A 22,734-nucleotide genomic window follows, 5' to 3' on the forward strand; every position below is an offset into this window, starting at 1 on the left:
AGAGAAGCTGGGTCAGGAGGTGAAGAAGAATGATTAATGGAGGGACAAGAGACTTACTTGCTTCTACATAGAGCAGAGAAAAGCAGAATTATCTGGGTAGAAAGACAAAATTAGCAATTGTAAGTACACAGTGCTATATAATATGATGATTGCAATATATTAAGAGGATACAAACTTGGATGGGAGGAGTGCTTCTTTATTGGCCCAAGTTCAAAATGGAGGTGGCACAAACTTAAAGAGGTTATCAAAATGTTTTTTTAAAAGGAAAAACAAAAAAGCAATACTCGCCTCTTAAAATTCCTAGCCCCTCCGGGGATACCTGCTTATCTCTGTTTTCATATCTGCAGCAATCACATGCTGTACAGCCATGAGTCTGCGGCCAAACACTAGCTTCTCCGCTAAAGTTAAGGGCTGGATACTACAGTCACGTGACTATACACTAGGAAGGTAAAACTGGTGTGGGCCAGGGAATAAAACAGGACAGTACTGGGATTATATTATACCACACCTAAAACTCTCTGAAATTGTGCTCACCCCTGCATGATTGAGAAAGACTGATTCAGCCAAAAGAATGCAAGTTAACAATACAGACTCAAATAAAAAGGACTATACTCTTGTTATTCATTTCCAAAAATAGTGACTGCGTATCTGATAAAAATGCTTTCTAAAATTAACCCATCTTTTTCTACTAGAAACAGAAAAGCCAACCATCATAAACAAGATCTTTCCACAATAGCAACATAATCATATGTGCACGACAACAGTGCCTCCCGACAGACTCCCACTCATTGGCACAGGTAGTTTTAGTGATAATAGGCACAAAAAAAAAAAAAAGAATTTGGGCCATATAAAATTATATATCACACTGTTAGGTGACTTTCACATAGTATAAAACTGTGCTTTCGGATGGAGTTGTCCTTTCAGAAACCCTTTTTTACAGTAATTAAGATACTTTAAAATTAATATATAGTAAGAAAAACCCTTTCCTTCGGCACACATCTGTCCTACATCCTGAATAGGAGTTGTAAAATCCACGCCCATGCTGCAGAAACCACCTCATCTTGGAAGTGCACTGAGATTTTCAGTTGCAGGCATTTCTGCTATTAACCTGCTGTGCTCTTACACTAGACCCAGTACCCAACTGGCCTGAACTGTACCTCCACATGCCTACAATTTCAAGCCATAAAGGGTCTTTCTTTCCAAGGATTCATATGAAAAAAACAGAAGGAGCATGCTACATTCTCTTTCAGATGCTGTATTATTGAGCAGTCTCCAGCAAAGTGACTGCTTGTACAACAGGTTGAATAAAGAGAATTTTTTGAATTATTTAACCAATTTATTTGGATACATATAAGCTTAAACTGTCCAATAACAACCAATCAGTGCTCTGGTTTCATGTTTCCAAGAATGTAAGCTGCACTATGATTGGTTGCAATGAACAATAAACTGAAGGGGCCACATTGTTCACGTAAGCAGTGAAGAGGCTACAGCATTAGTGTAGACCTGCAGGCCAAGTCGTATATTCCTTTGCCGTACCCCAGCTATGTACCATTGTCGAATATACCTCTATGCTATAAAAAGTATAGCTCCGGAGAGTACAAACAGCTAGAAGACAGCTTACCGGGAGCAGAGGCGCACCTCCACAGACATAACAATGATGGCCTGTCCTGCAATATTAAGAACCTACAAAACTGACTATCTGCTCCCTCAAATGTATGTGTTGCTCAATCCCACCCCACAATATCTTGGGGGCTGCGAACTGTAGAGTTCAATCAGCTGAAAACATTTTTTTTTTTGCATCGACCCATTTATGCCTATGTACACTTTCATGTGGAAGTTGGATATTAAGTGCCAGAAATTAAGGTAAATCATTCAATCAAGTAAAAGCAGAATAGCTTTTCATGATCATAATTTTTGCCACTAAATATATGCACCCATTAAAGAGCTGTTAACATGCTCTAAGTGCAAACAGTTGTTTTTTTTTGTGAAAATCACTTTAGGAAATGCTCCTTCTTTGGAGGGGTTTTTTTTTGTTTCTTTAGCGGTTTTGACATCTACTTGAAGAGTTTTCAAAAAGTTTTTTTTTCCCCTGAAGCATTTTGGGAGTTTTTTCCTTAAAGGGGTATTCCCATCGCCAAGATCCTATCCCAATATGTAATAGGTGTAATAATAGTAAATACCTCCAAATAGAAATGTAGTATAGTATTTTTGATTCGCTATCTCTCTTACCTCATGTGCAGGCATCGCAGGACCTTAGGTATCCATGGTTACGACCACTAGCAACTAGCTAACTAACTGTAACGTTATCAGCGGTCCTAACCATGGATACCTAACGTCCTGTGATGCCTGCACATGAGGTGAGAGAGATAACGAATCAAAAATACTATACTACATTTCTACTTGGAGATATTTGCTAATATTACTATTACACCTACTACATATTGGGATAGGATCTTGGAGGTTAGAATACCTCTTTAAAGGTGCTTTCACACTCTATGTTCACGGGTCCTGTCGGGGTTTGTATCTGAACCCCCCCTCCCGCAAAACGGGATTCAGACGTATGCGCCGACGGGGCCATAGACTATAATGGTGCCGGCAGAGTGAAAGTGTGCTCTGCCGTGCATCATTTCCGGGCGTATGCACCTACTGGTGGCCGACACCCAGATGCAGTCTACTATGTCTGAGCATCTGCTTCCAGTAGGTGCATAAGCCCGGAAATGATGGACGCCAGAGCGCATGTGACCTCTGCCAGCACCATTATAGTCTATGGCCCTGTCGGCACATATGTCCGAATCCCGTTTTGCGGGGGGTTTGGACTCAAGCCCCGATGAGACCCATGGACATGGAGAAAAGCGCAATGTGAAAGCACCCTAAGGCTGTGTGCCCACGTAGCGTTTTTCAAGTGTTTATGCTGCGGAATTTCTGCAGCGTAAACGCTTGTTAAACGCTAGGTAATCCGTTCCCCATGGTCCCCAAGGGGATTCCGCAAATTCTATGCCCACGCTGCGGATTTTTCCGCAGCGTTTATGCTGCGTTCAAAAGTCCGCAGCATGTCCATTAATTTTGCGTTTCCACAAGCGGAATTGCCTTTTTCAATGCATTAAAAAACGCAAGGCAATTCCGCATGTGGAAATCGCGCGATAAACGCGTGCGGAATTCCGCATGCGTTTTTACTTGCAGAAATGAAGCAGAAATTTTCTGCTTCATTTCTGCATCGTGGGCACATAGCCTAAGTGTTTTTGCAGCTTTTTGACTGGACAACGCCTATTTAGGAGCTAATTTCATCAGGAACTACTTCAAAGAAGTGATATGCAATTTCTTTCCTGCCCATTAACGGTTTTCAAAACCAGAGAAGAAAAAAAAGCTGAAAATACTAAACATGTACAAAACAGAAAAGTGGTTTACAATAGAAATTATTAGGAAGAGTCTCAAGAGTTTTTGAAGAGATTTTTTAGGCATCTTCAAAGTGGACATGTCCCAAAAATTCTTTGTGCACATAGTGTAAGAAGGACAGTATATACCGTATTTTTCGGACTATAAGACGTCCCAGACCATAAAACGCACCTAGGTTTTAGAGGAGGAAAACAGAAAAAAAATGTAAGCAAAAAATGTGGTTATGATGCCCTGTTAAGGGTCTGCTGCTGACACTGTTATAGGTGTGATATCCCCCAATTCTGTTAATATCCCCCATCTTGGTATATATGGCCCCCTCCTTCCTGTTATGCGTGGCCCTAATCCCCATCCTGATATGCATGGCATCCCAATCCCCCATCATCCCTCTTCCTGGTATGCATGGCACCTTCATTCCTCTTCCTGGTATGTATGGCAGTCTTCATCCCTGTATGTATGGTCCCCCTCATCCTGGTAAGTATGGCACCCTTCATCCCTGTATGTATGCCCCCCGTGATCCCCATCGCGATGGACAGAAAAAAAAATAAACAATTATACTCCATTCCTCTCTCCTCCAGCGCTGTGTCCCGCTCTGTGCCGGAATAGTCACTGCTCCCCATGCCGGGACTGCGTGTGTGGGTAGCAGTGACTATTCATCTCCCTAATAGCGCGCACACTGTAGCCGCAGGGTGGCTCTTGCTGCGCTCGGCTGTCAGAATGCCCGCTATTAAAGTCCATGAACATTCACCACACCCATGGGAGTGGTGAATATTCATGGACTTTAATAGAGGGCACACTGACCGCCAAGCGCAGCAAGAGCCGCGCTGCGGCTACAGTGTGCGCGCTATTAAGGAGATGAATGGTCACTGCTACCCACACACGCAGTCCCGTCATGGGGAGCAGTGACTATTCTGGCACAGAGCGGGACACAGCGCTGGTGGAGAGAGGAAGAGAGTATAATTGTTTATTTTTTTTCTGTGCAGCGCGAAGGGGATCACAGGGTGCCAAGCATACCATGATGAGAGGGGCCAAACATACCAGGAAGAGGGATGAGGGGGGCCATACACACAGGGATGAGGCATGAGGGGGCCCATACATAATGAGATGAAGGTTGCCATGAATACCAGGAGCCGCGCTGCAGGCACAGTGTGCCGGTTATTAAGAAAAATTAATATTAACTGCTCCCCATGCCCATGGGGAGCAGTGAATATTCATTTTCTTTAGTAGCGGGCAGAGTGTAGGCTGCAGCAGGTGGCTGTTGCCTCCTGTGCCCTGCTACTCCGCCGCTGTCGCTTCCCCCACCACCCACAGCCATAATATTTATGTATATTGGACTATAAGACGCACCACCCACTTTCCTCCAAAATTTGAGGAAAAACGTGCATCTTATAGTCGAAAAAATATGGTAATATATAAGAAGCACTATTACTTTGTACTGACATTTATCTGCAGTCCGTATTGTAGGCATAATAGATAGAGATACATCTATCTATCTTACACACATACATTGAACACACACTGCCAACTATACAACCCAAACCTGCTGTTTACCATTTTCACTCTCCCCCTAAGGCCTCATTCAGACGTCAGTGTTTTAACCCTAGAACGTATACCTGGGGCCTCACAGGCCCGCCCTGTTAATTGTTTTCTATTTTCTGCAAGATTACTTTAGTTAGAATTTTGAAACTCTAGGTATTCCTCAGGTATATAGTTGTTTGTCATTTTTGTTTGAGCTATTCCATGTTATTTGCACACGGGCCTAAAAGGCCCCAGGTATGTGAAAAAGTAGATTTTTATGGTCATGCGTTCTAGGGTTAAATGTATGAAAAAAATAAAAAAAGGTACGCGTCAATGTTTTTCACGAATGGATAAATTAATAAACGACAAAGCTTCTCCTATACATCACAATGCTAAACACGGATGGCACAAGGATGCTGCGATCTGTGTGCTGTATGTGTTTTTCATGGCACTTTATCTGGGCTGTCAGACAAAAAACTGACAAGTCTCCATGACTTTTGCACAGACACAGGGTCTGGGTAAAAATATCAACATGTGAACAGCCCCATAGACTATAAGTGGTACGTGTTGTAACCAAGAAAACAGATAGTACATGTACGTACAACACAGACATCTGAAGGAGGCCTAACAGCTTTTAGTTGGCAGCGTATGATGAAAAAAAATAGTCCAATCACCACCGACAGGGCTCCAATCCTCAAGTACAGGCATGAATGTTCTTTTCAGGTCAGTAGGAGCAGTGAGAAGAACTCTTTAATACAGGGGTGGGGAATCTTTTTTCTGACAAGGGACATTTGGATATTTATACCATTCTTCGGGGGCCGTACAAATCGCTAACTCCGCCCACAAAGTACGTCCTGACGCTGGCACTGGTGTCAGGGCATAATCTTTGATTGCACGCACCTCTGCGCTCAGTAGTGAACACTGCGTGTGTGTACTCCCAGAGCAAGAGGAAATTGATGGACTGGTGAATATCTAAATACATCTGCCAGCCCAAGCACTGCAGTTCCCAGGAATCTGCCCGGGGGCCGGATAAAAGGTCATTGAGGGCTTTAAACAGCCAACAGGCCTGAGGTTCCCCACCCCTGCTTTAATACAACATGGGGCACTCTGCCTTTACTATAATTAAAAGGGTGCCCCCAACTTGTGCTGCGGTCATTGTGAATATAGAGGTGACAGCACACGCATCACTTTCTCAGTTCAATTCTCAGGACCCTGATCCAGCGGCCACGTCAGTATTCCACAGCTGCTGGACAAGAGCCCGCTGAACCTCCTACTATCTGCCGGCATACTGGGTGCCTCTTCTGATTAATAGATGTTGCACCATAAAGTCATAACATTATGGGGTCTACTAATCAGAAGAGGTGCCAAGGAGTCTGGAAGGTAGTAGGAAGCTTTCAGGGCTCTATTCTGGCTGCCATGGAGTACTGATATGCCCACTGGACCATGTTCCTTGCAAACTGAGAAAAATGCATTCACTTCCCCAGAAGGAAATGAAGAGATCCAGGTATGTGCAGCCTCATTCATGGCATTAGTCTGGGGATGTACCATAATTGTCCATTATGAAACAACCAATTTAAAAGGGGATGTCTCAACAGAGCTCTTAGCCAAGGGAACAACTGCCAGCCAAGTCTTATCTTAATGAGCTGAAAACCATGGCACACTCTCGACTAACTGTCCAATTTCCCTGCAACAGTCACTGCATGGGAATTGTAGTATGACAAGGCAGTAATTCAGATGAAATGCCGTCCATGTAATGCAATGATGGCTCTACATTTACAGGAGACCCAGACTAGGTCTCTAAGGGATTCTTTGTGGGCCCCCTTTCTGTCCTCTAACGTACTACACTTATAGACACCATTTCTCCCAATGAAAGTGCAAGAAATAGCATAAGAATTAAAGTAAAATCAGAATAAGCTAGAAAGAGAAGGTCACCTTGGTAAAGGACTCCGGCTGACTGAGCGCTTGGACACAAAAGGGCTGCTGGACCGCCTGCGCCCGTATGGACTTGGAGATCTCCCACTGTAGGATCCACTTCCTCTTTCATAGCTAGAAGATCTCCTCCTGTAAGGGCTGACAGAACGCTGCCTCCTGCTGTACGGGCTGGGGGAACGCGTATTAGTCTGATAAGCGGAGGGCTCTTTGTAGTTTGGGCTGTCTCCGCTTTTCTTGTATGACTCAAAGTAGTTACTGGAGCCATGGGAACGAGGTGGGCTTCCATCATAGTCCTGCCCACCCGATGCATCAGAATGACTGTCATCCTGTTTTGGGCTGCTGCCGTATTTTCTCCGTGGACTTCGCCCTTTCCTCTTGGGGCTGTCAGAAGGTTTGTAACGCTTAGAAGAGTCCTTTTTGCGGTGGCTTTTCGTTCGCTCCTTGTGCCCTGATTTAAGCTCCCGCTCTCTACGGGTTTTCTCTCTGTGCATCTTTGACACTCTGACCTCTTTGTTGGCGGACTTCAAGCCACGCCCATGCTCTTCTGGTTCCTCAACCACCCGTTTGGTCACACTTGACGTCCTTTCTTTGGAGCTCATCACTTTGCTCACAGTGGTCTCCTGGCTTTTCTCAGGTTTACGTTCCCTTTCCAACTGTTTACCCTTGGCCAACTCTTTTACTTTCTTGTGCTGATGGCGGTGGCGTGATCTATGAGCCTTTTCGCTCCCTCTACGCTCATCGCTGTCTCTTTTCTCAGTCTTAGAAGAGACGTCATCTGAGAAGGTGTCGGAATCTGAGCTAATGTCGTCATACTCCACCAGCTTCAGCGTTGTCGTAGGCATCAAAGGCTCAAGCGTTAGCGGGGAATCTCGGAGATGTTTGGACTTGTGCCGCTTGTGTTTTGCACCCAATCGCTGACGGTCTTTGTTGTTGCTGCTCCCACTGCTTTGCGGCATGTTAGATGCAGGGCCTTCGCTATCCTTCTTGTTCCCATGCCGCACTGGGTTTGGCATTCCTCTGCCGAAGGAAAGGGGGGGGGGGGGGGAGAGGGGTGAACCCCACAAAAATGCAATAAGTTTACTTGGCCAAGTTTTGCCAAGTTACAAGACGGCACTGTCCCGGGTCACGTGGCTTCTGCCCGCATTCACAGACGCGGCACTACTGCGGCATAGGGGTGGCGTGTCGTCAGCAGGAGATATCGGGGTGAGACGACTACCCTCCCTCCATATAACAAGGTCTTTATGACTTTTCCAGAAGTTTCCCGGATATAATGGCGTGCTCGTCGTCCCTGGACGGGGTGGAAGGACCGCTCAGATTAGAAGTCACGGTCTGAAGACGTTCATTGGGTCATGAGTGCTTGGCCAGACCCATAGTCCATGGCGCAGAGAGGAGAAGTCCAGGTGTGCGGCGCCTCCTACAGGAGCCCTACTCCATAGTGTCAGCCCCTGGTGGCAGAGGATGAGGGGCTCCTCACATGGGGGGGCTGCAGGCGGTGCCCTCTCCTCAGGCTCCTGCCTGACTTCCCTGACAGAGAGGCGAGCAGGCCTCCTGTCTGCTCCCGGCTGTCAGCACGGTGCGGCCTCCCCTCACTGCTCAGCGCTTGGTCACAGCACGGGGCTCCTCCAGTCACAAAGTGCCGGTAACGGGGACCGAATCTCGCGGATATTCCGGCGGGAACAGATAAGTTGTCTCCCGAAAGAAACGGCCGCCTTGCGTTTCCACAGGCAGCGGTGTAACCCCTTCTCCTCCAAATCTCGCGACAGCTGAGCTTCCCTCAGGTAGCGGCCTCTATCCAAATCTCGCGAGTCCTCGTCGTCCTCTTTCTCTGACACCGCGAGAGTTCGAACCAAATACAATCGCTCATCCTGCGCCTGGCTAGCCGTGCGGCCTGATCTCGCGAGATGCCATTTCCTGCTTGCGGCACATGGTGGTTTTCTCGCGATAACGGAGCGTGATTTCTTTTTTTTCTTTTTTTTTTCTTTAAACTTCACAACTTTATTAAATCGTGATTTTTGCTGACACTGGTCACATGTTATACTTCCATTCACAGTGGAATAGTAATGTGAAAGTAATGTAAAGGAAAAGTCCACTGACAATATGGAGGCCACTGCTGGGGAGATCAGGTGTCTGGTAATAGAGGGTGTACTATTACCAGTGAGACCAGTGCATGTGTTATTGTGCATGTGTTATTAGTGTGGTTGCTTGGCATTAAAGGGGTTGTCCTGTGAAAACAAGTCATTGCTTACCCGCAGCACAGGTGATACCTCCTAGATCGGTGTGGATCTGACCTCTGGGATGTGCCCTGAGCACCAAAACAGGGATATAAGCCTGATAACATGGATCAGCAGTGGACATTCCAGACTGCCGCTCCATTCATTCCCTATAGGACTGCCGGGCGCTGCGCTCAGTTTCTCCCAACAACCCCATAGAGAATGAATGGAGAAGTGGTCGAGCATGCGTACTGTTGATCAACAGGTGAAAGTCCCCATTCTGCCGATAGGTGCAGACCCCACCAATCAGTAAGCTATTCCCTAGCCTCTTGTTTTTACTGGACAACCCCTTTAACTACAACTATACCTAAAGTGGCCAAACCCCTGTATGCTCTATGGTGCTCCAACAGCACAACATCCTCTGTTTTATGGACCTTGGAAGAGATGCAAACGTGCTGCAGTTGACAAGAAGAAGCTGCTCTTTGTACAGATAGAAGCCATTGTCTCTGCTCGTCACGTACAGAACAGCAGATCCCTGCAGCACGGTGGCTCAGTGGTTAGCACTGTTGCTCTGCAGCGCTGGGGTCGTGGGTTTAAATCATTATTATTAATTTATATAGCGCCATTGATTCCATGGTGCTGTACATAAGAAGGGGTTACATACCAAAATACAGATATCACTTACAGTAAATGAACTAACAATGATAGACTGGTACGGAGGGAAGAGATCCCTGCCCTTGCAGGCTTACATTCTACAGGATGATGGGGAAGGAGACAGTAGGTTGAGGGGTTGCAGTAGCTCCGGTGTTGTTGAGGTGGCAGCAAGCAAGGACATGGCAGGCTGTAAGCTTGTTTGAAGAGATGGACTATCAGGTTCCGTCTGAAGGATCCAAGTGTGGTGGATAATCGGACGTGTTGAGGCACAGAATTCCATAGGATGGGGGATATTCAGGAGAAATGTTGGAGGCGATTTGGTGAGGAACGAATATGTGTGGAGGAGAGAAGAAGGTCTTGGGAGGACTGGAGATTACTTGAGGTAATATATCAGGAGATTAGTTCAGAGATGTACGGAGGAGAAAGGTTATGGATGGCTTTGTAGGTCAGTGTTAGTAGTTTGAACTGGATATGCCTGGGAAATGGGAGCCAGTGAAGGGATTTGCAAAGGGAGGTAGCAGAGGAGTAGCGAGGCGAGAGATGGACCAGTCGCGCAGCAGAGTTAAGGATGGACTGGAGGGGTGCGAGACTGCTAGCAGGTAGGCCACAGAGGAGGGTGTTGTAGTAGTCGAGGCGGGAGATGATGAGGGCATGCACAAGCAGTTTAGTAGATTGAGGGTTGAGGAAAGGACGGATTCTGGAAATATTTTTGAGCTGGAGGCGACAGGAAGTGGCGAGAGCTTGGGTGTGGGGTTTGAAGGACAGGGCAGAGTCTAGAGTTACTCCGAGGCAGCGGATTGTTGGTACAGGGGAAAGAGTGATGTCATTTATTGTAATAGAGAGATCAGGTGGGAAAGATATGCGAGATGGCGGACAGATAATGAGTTCAGTTTTGTCCACATTAAGCTTGAGATAGCGGGAGAAGAAGGAGGATATGGCTGCTAGACATGCTGGGATTCTGGACAGCAGAGAGGTGACATCTGGGCCAGAGAGGTAGATCTGGGTGTCATCAGCGTACAGATGGAACTGGAAGCCATGGGATTTTATGAGCTGTCACAGGCCAAGGGTATAGACTGAGAAGAGTAGGGGTCCTAGGACAGAGCCTTGATGGACTCCAACAGAGAGGGGACGGGGTGAGGAGGTAGTGTGGGTGTGAGAGATGCTAAATGTGCGGTTAGAAAGGTATCCAAGATAGGACAAGGTCTTTGACACCAAAGGAAGAGAGGATCTGTAGTAGGAGGCAGTGGTCAACTGTATCGAAAGCAGAGGACAGGTCAAGTAGAAGGAGTACAGAGAATTGTCTGTTAGCTTTGGCTGTAAGTAAGCCATTGGTGATTTTGGTAAGGGCAGTTTCGGTGGAATGGTGGGGGCGGAAGCCAGATTGTCGGTTGTCGAAGAGAGAGTTAGATGAGAAGTGGGAGGAAAGTTCATCGTGAACGTGTTGCTCAAGGAGTTTGGAGGCAAATGGGAGCAGCGATATGGGGCGATAGCTGGACAAGGCAGTTGGGCCGAGGGATGGCTTTTTGAGGATGGGCATGATTGTGGAATGTTTGAAGGCAGCGGGGAAAGTACTAGAAGATAATGATAGGTTGAAGAGATGGGTTAGGGATGGGATGAGTGTGGGGGTGAGGTTGGGGAGGAGGTGGGATGGGATGGGGTCGAGTACACATGTGGTGAGGTGTGATTTGGAGAGGAGACGAAAGAAGTGGCGCTGTCTGTGTCATGAAATGAAGATATGGATGTCAGTTGTAGAACAGAGTCAGAGAGTGTGTGGGTGTCTAGATGTGCAAGGTTTCTGCGGGGGTGTGCCAGTTGCTGGACATGGGTGACAGGTGAGGAGGACAGGGATGAGAAAGTGAGTAGATGGTGGTCAGATAGGGGTAGGGGGGAGGTTATGAGGTTAGATAGGGAGCAGAGTCGGGTGAAGATGTCTAGTGTGTGTCCGTCTGTGTGGGTGGCTGAGGAGGACCACTGAGTAAGTCCAAAGGATGATGTAAGCGACAGGAGTTTAGATGCTGCTAACTGGCGAGTGTCAGTGGGGATGTTGAAATCGCTCATGATGATTGTGGGTATGTTAACAGAGAGAAAGTAAAGAAGCCAGGTGGAGAATTGGTCAATAAAGGCAGTGACCGAGCCTGGAGGTCGGTATATAACAGCCACTTGGAGGTTGGAGGGAGAGTAGATGCAGACAGAGTGGACTTCAAAAGAAGGGAGAATAAGGGAGGGAAGAGGAGGAGTAGGGCTAAAGGTGCAGTTGTTAGAGAGGAGAAGACCCACTCCTCCACCATATCTGTTACCAGGGAGAGGAGTGTGAGTGAAGTGGAGGTCACCGTAACACAGCGCAGCAGGGGAGGCAGTGTCGGAGGGTGTCAACCATGTGTCTGTGATGCCCAGGAAGGAGAGATGACGAGAGGTAAAGAGGTTGTGGACAAAATGGAGCTTGTTGCACACAGAGTGGGCATTCCAGAGTGCTCCAGAGAGTGGGAGCAGGGAGGTGGGCGTCAGGGGGACTACCCAAGGACATCTGCAAGGAGTTTGTATGTTCTCCTCGTGTTTGCCTGCGTTTCCTCCGGGTTCTCCGGTTTCCTCCCACACTCCAAAGACATACTGATAGGGAATGTAGATTGTGAGCCCCAATGGGGATAGTGCCGATAATATCTGTAAAGAGTTGTGGAATTAATAGTGCTATATAAGTGAGTAAAATAAATAAAATCCTGCGAGAGTACTTACTGTATATCTACAGGAAATGCTATCTCTCTTTTAGAGAGTATTTATAAATATACACATATATGAAGTTAACTGGTACTTGGGTATATTGAAAGGTGATCGTTTAGGAGGAGCCCCAGATGTCGAAACGTCCTCTAAGTGGTCAAGATGGAGTACTACAATGGGAGCTGCACGAGAAGAGAACAGTTCAACTCTACCTTATGTTTATTGGATAACTTCCAACAGGAGGCGCTTCACTTAAAATCCTGCAGAATAACTATGTAGAACCTGAGACTTTTAGGAATCGCTGTCACCTTCCAAACACTCAGGCAGCGCCTGCTTGTGCAGTTGCTCACAATCTCCTCTGCAGTCACAACTCACTTCCACATGATAATTTCATCTCATACAGGTGCTTCTCACAAAATTAGAATATCATCAAAAAGTTAATTTATTTCAGTTCTTCAATACAAAAAGTGAAACTCATATATTATATAGAGACATTACAAACAATGATCTATTTGAAGTGTTATGGCTTACAGCCAATGAAAACACAAAAGTCATTATCTCAGTAAATTTGAATAATTAACAAAAAACACCTGCAAAGGCTTCCTAAGCGTTTAAAAAGGTCGCTTAGTCTGTTTCAGTAGGCTCCACAATCGTGGGTAAGACTGCTGACTTGACAGATGTCCAGAAGGCAGTCATTGACACACTCCACAAGGAGGGTAAGCCACAAAAGGTCATTGCTAAAGAAGCGGCTGTTCACAGAGTGCTGTATCCAAGTATATTAATGGACAGTTAAGTGGAAGGAAAAAATGTGGTAGAAAAAGGTGCACAAGCAACTGGGATAACTGCTGCCTTGAAAGAATTGTTAAGAAAAGGCCATTCAAACATTTGGGGGACATTCACAAGGAGTGGACTGCTGCCGGAGTCATTGCTTCAAGAGCCACCACACACAGATGTATCCAGGACATGGGCTACAAGTGTCGCATTCCTTGTGTCAAGCCACTCATGACCAATAGACAACGTCAGAAGGGTCTTACCTGGGGCAAGGAGAAAAAGACCTGGACTGTTGCTCAGTGGCCCAAGGTATTGTTTTCAGATGAAGGTAAATTTTGCATTTCATTTGGAAATCAAGGTCCCAGAGTCTGGAGGAAGAGTGGAGAGGCCACAATCCAAGTTGCTTGAGGTCTAGTGTGAAGTTTCCACAATCGGTGATGGTTTGGGGAGCCATGTCATCTGCTTGTATAGGTCCACTGTGTTTTATCAAGACCTAAGTCAGCGCAGCCGTCTACCAGGAAATTTTAGAGCACTTCATGCTTCCCTCTGCTGACAAGCTTTTTGGAGATGTAAATTTCATTCTCCAGCAGGACTTGGCACCTGTCCACACTGCCAAAAGTACCAATACCTGGTTTAAAAACAACAGTATCACTGTGCTTGATTGGGCAGCAAACTCGCCTGACCTTAACCGTATAGAGAATCTATGGGGTATTATCAAGAGGAAGATGAGAGACACCAGACCCAACAATGCAGACGAGCTGAAGGCTGCTATCAAAGCAACCTAGGCTTCCATAACACCTCAGCAGTGCCACAGGCTGATCACCTCCATGCCACGCCGCATTGATGCAGTAATTGATGCAAAACGAGCCCCACCAAGTATTGAGTGCATTTACTGAACATACATTTCAGTAGGCCAACATTTCAGTATTTTAAAAACATTTTTCAATCTGTTATAAAGTATTCTAATTTACTGAGATAATAACTTTTGTGTTTTCATTGGCTGTAAGCCATAATCATCAACATTAACAGAAACAAACACTTGAAATAGATCACTCTGTTTGTAATGACTCTATATAATATGAGTTTCACTTTTTGTATTGAAGAACTGAAATAAATTAACTTTTTGATGATATTCTAATTTTGTGAGAAGCACCTGTAGGTGGCTAGTCTGGCACGTCAGAGGCAGCCACAGAGACATCCATCCCTCAGGAGGCTCAGCAAAGACAGGACAAATAATTTCTACATAAGGATTCGTTCCTCAGCTACCAGTTACAAGTTGCTTTGGCATGTGCCACTTCTATCTGACCCCACCTTCTGTGACTGACCCCAAGTGGAGGGAAAAATCAGGGTAAATACATTCACCTGTCTCACATGCCCATTCACACTAAGGCCATGATTCATCATGGTGTTTACACCAGAACTCTGGAGTAAAACACCTTAAAAATGTTAAGATAATTTTTTTTCACCTGAGTTTTGGGCAGCTCCATCAAATCAGGTGGAGCTGGGGAGGAGCCAGGCGCTGCAGGGCGTGACAATGCCAGCCGACAAAATCATTAAAAGTGGCCGCAATCCTTATGCCAAAAATATTATTCCAGTCCCTGACCGGAGTAACATTTCTGTTGAGGCGCAGGTGGGTCTCTTTATGAGTTAAGCTTATCTTATTCCTGTACACCCCTCGTTAAGACTGGCGTACGAAACACCAGTCTTAATGAATCAGGACCTAAGTCTTTTCTTGCCACGCACCAACAACTCTTGTGTATTCCCTCAACTCCAAAATCACTCACTGACTCCTCAGAAACTCACCTGGACCTCTGGCTGGCACCATTTTTGCATACTGAGTTTCCACTTACAACAGCACACGCTCACCCTCATGTAGTGTATGATGCAACACATAGTACATGCGACCAATGACACAACATGGCGAATATAAGTAAATATACAAAATTATCAAAGTGCTGATCCGGCCCAACATAATAACAAATTTGGTAAGAGGGTGACAAGAGTTCGCTTCCACCGCTTAACAATCAGACATGTACCAACAAGCTAGAAAATAAGAAGGATTTTTAATATGAAGGAGGTTTACCATTTTGAATAGGTATTATACTTATGGTGCAAGCTTTCCTTATGGTAGACACGTAAATCAGTGCTATGTACAGAATAGGATTTTCTAGATAACGACAATTTTACACATGGCCATAATGTAGTATTACAACTGTGTGTAAGTGGTCTTAAAGATATTCTTTAACCCTCCTAAGCCGTCTATTGGGCATACAGGTCATAGGAAGCTGAATAAAATGTTACATTGATATCTGCGATCTGATGTCTTATTCCAGAGAAATATACATTTTTCTTATATGTGAATGATCTGTTAAGATTTATGGGCCAGACACTGATCTCCCTGAGAATCTGCCTTAAGAGATTATGTTACCAGTGTGAGACCCCCTGATGAAGGACGCACCGAAACGCGCGTCAGGGTGGGCGCCACACTGAAGAGCAGGGCTCTATACACACCAGGTATGATTGGGTCCAATATAGCATACTGTTATCTGTTTACTAACCCATTTGGGTATAATAAATTCTTTGATACACATATGCATGCTTGATGGTATTACCTGGGGATGCCTACATTGGCTAATAATACATGACCTAGGATACCATTTGCATGCATGAATCTATTTGGAGTCTAATCTAGCCCTGGTATTGTTATTATTTATATACCCTCTTATTATTACTTAAGTTATATGTGTGTGCACTCTTTTTTCTCTGCCACTATGTACCCAATTTTTGTAATAAAGGTGTTTGTTTTTAACTTTTGACCTCTTGTCGGATTTATCATTATATTGGGCTTTGCTGTTATTGTTTTCCGATTGGTCTACCAATTTAAGTAGCAGATATACATTTATTTCACTATGTTGATCGATTGGATTAGTAAGAATATACACAAATATAAATGTATATTATCTGCTTGTCCTTTGCAACGGTTTTCTAATCAGTGTGAGACATGTAGATCTGGAGAGTAGACTGTCAGTCATTACATGTCTCACACTGGTAACGTACCCATTCCTTTAAAATAAGCTCTGGAGGCAGACTCAGTGAGATCTATGTCCAGCCCATAGATCTTAAAAGCTCATTGACATATAAGAAAAACGTGGATATCTCTGGAATAAGACATCGCATCTCAAATATCAAGGTATCATTTTATTCAGCTTACGATGACCTGCATGCCCATATAAAGGTCTCCGAAGGGTTGATCCTACTTATAGATTCCCTTTAAAGAAAGATGAATTCACTGTTTATTTTCCAACATAATAGGTTATTACTTATCCTATAAATAGGGAATAACTCATCAATCTTTGTGAGTCTGACCGATGTGACACCCAGCAGTCCCTAGAATTGGGCTCATCACAATCCCATTCTGAATGGAGTGGAAGTGCGCATGCGCGATCTCCATTCCATTCACTGACTATGGGGCTGCCACATATAGCGGAGCAATGTACTCAGCTTTCTCCAGCAGTCCCAAAGAGCAGAGGTTGAGTATGCGAACCTGAGCTCCATTGAAAACCGGACTTTTCGGAGAACATTTCCAGGATTTCATTGCCCCGTTCCCTGGATCGCTGTGACTCCCAGCAGTCGGGCTGTCAATGATCATTAAATTAGTGGATAATTTGAGAATAATTATTTAAGCAAATTATTCACAGCAAGCAGCGATCTTCAGAAAGGTGAGGCATAGAAGGAAAGTATATTACAAAATTTTGGAACTTCATGAATCTGAGTAAATGTTAATGGGAGGTGCGCTTCAGATACCGTTATAGAGCATGACCCTGTTTGTAATGGATGCACATGTTTTATTTCCTTAATGTATAGCTGACATTGCAGTTCCCCTGTATCGTCACAAATCACCGCTCCGTGCGGTGGGCGATAACAGACACTTTCACTATTTGGCTCTCATTTCCTCTTTCTTCTATTTTTCTTCTGTACATGATAATCATAGGTGAAAAGATTCTACCCTAACCAGAAGTTTCATAGCAATTCCCCAATACTTCCATTATTACAAGGAGCATTCTGATAATGCAGCAGTGGGTACATACAGCTCCCATGACTGCTACTCCAAGACTATAAGGAGAATTATTGCTCTGTCCCTGCTCTAATATCCTAAGTATTTGATTTAATATGATAAAATGATAGTACGTATACATTAATTGAGAAGAGAATGTATTCAGCGTCCTCATAGGCTCATCTGGGCTCACTGAGTCATGCTGCAGCTCTGAGCAATGGTGAGCGGCTCCTGAGACATGGATTCAGCCCACCTGAACCTGGCTGGTCGCACGGCTGCTTGCTGGTCAGTGGTTATGCAGAAAGGGGAAACCAAAACCAGCATACAAAAGGAATTAAAACCTTGTATTTATTTCTTCAGATTAAAATCATTTCCACTGATTCACGGCCACTTGCTCCTGAAACGCGTTAGGAATGTCAATATTTCCTACATGTGCAATCTCTTGGATATATGTTTTTTTAATAAATACAAGGTTTTGATTCATTATGGCGGTACCTGAGCCTGAAGCCGCATCAGCGATACCTGAACCTCAAGCCACCCCTGTGGTACCCGAACCTGCAACCATTCCGTCGGCACTAGAACCAGCACCAGTGTCTGTCCTGGTTAGCGTTCCAGAGTCTGTACTGTCCGAGCCTGATCCAGTATCCGAATCCAGTCCTGCCTGTGACTCCGAGTCTGTGTCCACTCTGCCCAGTGACCCAGAACCCGTGTTGATGAACAGTGTCCAAATCCTGTGCTGGCAGAGACTCCGAGCCCGTGTCCTTGTCTGCGATCCTGACCCTGGGGTCTGCAGCTGCAGTACAGGGGACTGCCTAGGAGTGGCTACCTGCAGCTCAAATCTAACTCCACCATCAAGAGCTCTAGCGAAGACAAGGTAGCCACTTAGCTACGCCCCTCCTAGGTAAGCCCGGCCCATGGCACAGTGGGTCCATGATCCGCGTGTGTGACAGCATTTCAATAAGTTATATGGACAATGTATTCGGTTTGGTGGGACAATGAAAAGACAGGTTCCCTTTAAATGTCTTCAGCTGTGGATCATATGTATAAAAAGGGTTTACGCAAACCTGACATTGGCGATATATCCCTAAAATATAGAATCAATATCCAATCCATAGAACAAAAAGGGCAAACTCCCGTTGGCTCTGCTTGACGTTTCCAGGTGGCTGCTGGGAAGGTCCATTATGCAAAGTGATCCAAATATTCAGCACAGATAGTACAACAAATGTGGGATTTTTATAAATCTATAAATCTAACATGGTGAAAAAAAGAATCTGGGTGAATTTCAGGACATGCTGCAGAATGCTACACTGCATGCCATATCTGCTGCCGATATCAAATGTATGTTTCGTAATCATCATCTATTTCTGTTGAAAAGAGAAATGTGCATGTAAACCTGGATGGATTTTTCCTATTTCCACTGTCTGAACAACTCCTATCAGTACAGTATCAATTTCTATAACTGATTAACAAACCTCTGTAAGACTATATTCACACTTCTTTTTTGGATTTTCCTTGTCCCTATTCTGTTTTCAGGAACAGGCAAATGGAATTAATGTAAAAAAAAAATGGATCCATTCTGTAACTGCTGCAAGCAGAGGGAGCCCATTCATTATTAAGGGATCCATCTGGGTTCTGTAAAGCGTCAGTTTGTAGAATATAAGACGTTTTGCATGATGCACTTTTTTTTCCGTTCTAAAAATGAACAGTTAATGGAACTCAGATGGACCCCATAATAATCAATGGGCTTCCGCTGCTTCCACTTGCATCGGATATGAAACTTGTCAATTTTTTTACATTAAAGTTAATCTGTCAACAGGTTTTTGCTATTTAATCTCAGAGCAGCATGGTGTAGGAGTAGAGAGTCTGATTACACAGATGTGTCACTTATTAGGCTGTGTGCTGTAGTTTCAATACAATCAGTGTTTTATCAACAGGAGATTATTGCTAGAGGACTAGGTCTCATGTGCAGGAGAGTCCAGCTAATGTGTATCCCCCGCCCCCACCACTGATTGGTGACACTGTAAAGTGTACGCAGCCAATCAGTGGTGTGGGCGGGGTTATACACAGCTCAGCATTCTGAGCACTGCTACATCTACGACAGAGAAAACATGGATCCTATCAAAATTGCAGCAAGCAGTCTAGTAAGTGATTCATCGCTGGAATCAGGGTCTCTGCCCCTACATCATGCCGCTCTCAGATTACATAACAAAAATTTGCTGCCAGATGCCCTTTAAGTCCATAGAATTAATGTCATAAGACAGAAGTAAAAATATTCAGTCTTACCAATATGAAACTCTGGTCACATTTGCATTTGAGGGTACGATTGCAAATGTTATCAGATTTGACAGTATTAATAGTTCTGTTTGCAATACTCTTCTGCCCATAAAAATGTACGACGCCTCAATGGATCAATAAATTGGTGAGATCTGTAAAGCATTGGTGGTATCAGTTGTAAGACAGATCTGCCACTATGTCTGGATTCTGCTAATAACAGGAACTCTTTGCTATTTGGTTCACGGGAAGCAGCAGTTCTCTTATTAAAGTTGCACGCTACATAATAACATAATCATTTATATATAATGTTTCCTATCTATAGGAATAACCTGCCCAGTGTATTTATATCTATATCTATATCTATATCTATATCTATATATATATATATATATATATATATATATATACAGTGCTCAAAAAAGTAAAGGGAACACTTTGTTGGGAGCACAAAGTTGAATGTGCTGCCAACAAAATCACACAAAAATCATCAATGGAAATCAAATTTATTAACCAATGGAGGCCTGGATTTGGAGTCACCCCAAAATTAAAGTGGAAAAACACACTACAGGCTGATCCAACTTTGATATAATGTCCTTAAAACAAGTCAAAATGAGGCTCAGTATTGTGTGTGGCCTCCACGTGCCTGTATAACCTCCCTACAACGCCTGGGCATGCTCCTGATGAGGTTGCGGATGGTCTCCTGTGGGATCTCCTCCCAGACCTGGACTAAAGCATCCGCCAACTCCTGGACAGTCTGTTGTGCAACGTGACGCTGGTGGATGGAGCAAGACATGATGTCCCAGATGTGCTCAATCGGATTCAGGTCTGGGGAACTGGTGGGCCAGTCCATAGCGTCAATGCTTTCATCTTGCAGGAACTGCTGACACACTCCAGCCACATGAGGTCTGGCATTATCCTGCATTAGGAGGAACCCAGGGCCAACCGCACCAGCATATGGATTCACAAGGGTCTGAGAATCTCATCTCGGTGCCTAATGGCAGTCAGGCTACCTCTGGCGAGCACATGGAGGGCTGTGCGGCCCTCCAAAGAAATGCCACCCCACACCATTACTGACCCACTGCCAAACCGGCCATGCTGAAGGATGTTGCAGGCAGCAGATCCCTCTCCACGGCGTCTCCAGACTCTGTCACGCCTGTCACATGTGCTCAGTGTGAACCTGCTTTCATCTGTGAAGAGCACAGGGCGCCAGTGGCGACTTTGCCAATCCTGGTGTACTGTGGCAAATGCACGGTGTTGGGCTGTGAGCACAACCCCCATCTGTGGACGTCGGGCCCTCATGCCACTTTCATGGAGTTGGTTTCTAACCCTTTGTGCAGACACATGCACATTTGTGGCCTGCTGGAGGTCATTTTGCAGGGCTCTGGCAGTGCTCCTCCTGTTCCTCCTTGCACAAAGGCGGAGGTAGCGGTCCTGCTGCTGGGTTGTTGCCCTCCTACAGCCCCCTCCACGTCTCCTGGTGTACTGGCCTGTCTCCTGGTAGCGCCTCCAGCCTCTGGACACTACGCTGACAGACACAGGAAACCTTCTTGCCACAGCTCGCATTGATGTGCCATCCTGGATGAGCTGCACTACCTGAGCAACTTCTGTGGGTTGTAGAGTCCGTCTCATGCTAACACGAGTGTGAATGCACAACCAACATTCAAAAGTGACCAAAGCATCAGCCAGAAAGCATTGGTACTGAGATGTGGTCTGTGGTCCCCACCTGCAGAGCCACTCCTTTATTGAGGGTGTCTTGATAATTGCCAATAATTTCCATCTATTGTCTATTCCATTTGCACAACAGCATGTGAAATTGATTGTCAATCAGTGTTGCTTCCTAAGTGGACAGTTTGATTTCACAGAAGTTTGATTTACTTGGAGTTATATTCTGTTGTTTAAGTGTTCCCTTTATTTTTTTGAGCAGTGTATATATCTATTTATATATCTATATATAGATATATCTATCTATATATAGATATATCTATATATAGATAGATACAGTAGAATTACATACAGTATATACACGTGCAGCAGTTCTGCTTTCTGGCCTATCAGAAAGAAAACTGAATCGGAATTGACATGTTAGTTTTCTGGCATAAAATGGGTGGTATTGTACATAGGCAGGATTGATAGGATACAAACTAGCCAAAGAAGTGACATTTCACCAAATAATGATACCACATTCAGTCTTTAGAATAAAAAAAAAAATGTTATTAACCTGCAGATATGGGGTTAATCTGCAGGTTAATAACGTTATTAACCTGCCAGGCGCCAGTACTTAGCCGAACATTGCGGGGACAAAATGAACTTTATTCCCCCGGCAGCGCTTGGTTTTCAGCTACGGACGCGGCACAGGCGTGAGTTCAGCTGTAACTGCGCCCTCGGCCCAGACTGACAGCCGCCCCCAATACAGAGCCAGTGTCAGTCAGGGCCGGGGGCCGCCACTCTGTATATTCAGAGAGGTGAGTGAACCAGCTCCGGCGCTGCCCCCGTGATTGAGACCTGCATAGTTCGGCTAAGTGCAGGCACCGGGCAGCATAATAACACTATTAACCGGCAGATTAACCCCATATCTGCTGGTTAATCATAGCTCCGAACTGTCCCGGTTTCCACGGGACTGTCCCTCTTTGAGGGCTCAGTCCCGCGTCATGGCTATTTATTTATTTATTTTACTCATTTATATAGTGCCATTAATACCACAGCACTTCACATACATTATCATCGCTGTCCCCATTGGGACTCACAATCTACATTCCCTATCAGTAAGTCTTTGGAGTGTGGGAGGAAACCGGAGAACCCGGAGGAAACCCACGCAAACACGGGTAGAACATACAAACTCCTTTCAGATGTTGTCCTTGGTGGGATTTGAGCCCAGGACCCCAGCGCTGCAAGACTGCACTACTAACCACTGAGCCACCGTGTAGCTCAGCTGCTCTCCCGGCTGTGGAGGGTGTGGGGCGAGTTGCGGTGGTGGAGCAGTGGGCACAGGTAGTAGCCAGCTGCTGCAGCTACCACGTGTGCCCGCTGCTAAAGGAAATGAATATTCACTCCTCTCCACGCCCATGGGAGTGAACATTCATTCTCCTTAATAGCGATCCTGTGTGCCGTATTAGAGAGAATGAATATTCACTCTTCTCCACTCCCATGGGCGTGGAGAGGAGTGAATATTCATTCTCTTTAGTAGCAGGCACAGAGGATCGCGGAGCCGCAGCAGGAGCA

The 22,734-nt window shown here is 45.2% G+C and overlaps 1 protein-coding gene across 1 annotated transcript in view; it reads right to left on the reverse strand.

Annotated features, from left to right (window-relative positions):
* Window positions 1-8,631, reverse strand: part of CDK12 (cyclin dependent kinase 12) — a 46,068-nt gene extending 37,437 nt beyond the window's left edge. Inside the window, exon 1 of the mRNA XM_073683414.1 lies at window positions 6,841-8,631. Within this exon, the coding sequence (XP_073539515.1) occupies window positions 6,841-7,853 (1,013 nt within the window). The 5' untranslated portion in view covers window positions 7,854-8,631. The remainder of the gene's footprint in view (window positions 1-6,840) is intronic.
* Window positions 8,632-22,734: the final 14,103 nt, after the last annotated feature.

The sequence above is a fragment of the Phyllobates terribilis genome, unplaced genomic scaffold (assembly GCF_046119375.1).
Source record: "Phyllobates terribilis strain yellow unplaced genomic scaffold, ASM4611937v1 Scaffold_5__5_contigs__length_657084704, whole genome shotgun sequence".
In the NCBI taxonomy this organism is placed as follows: domain Eukaryota; kingdom Metazoa; phylum Chordata; class Amphibia; order Anura; family Dendrobatidae; genus Phyllobates; species Phyllobates terribilis.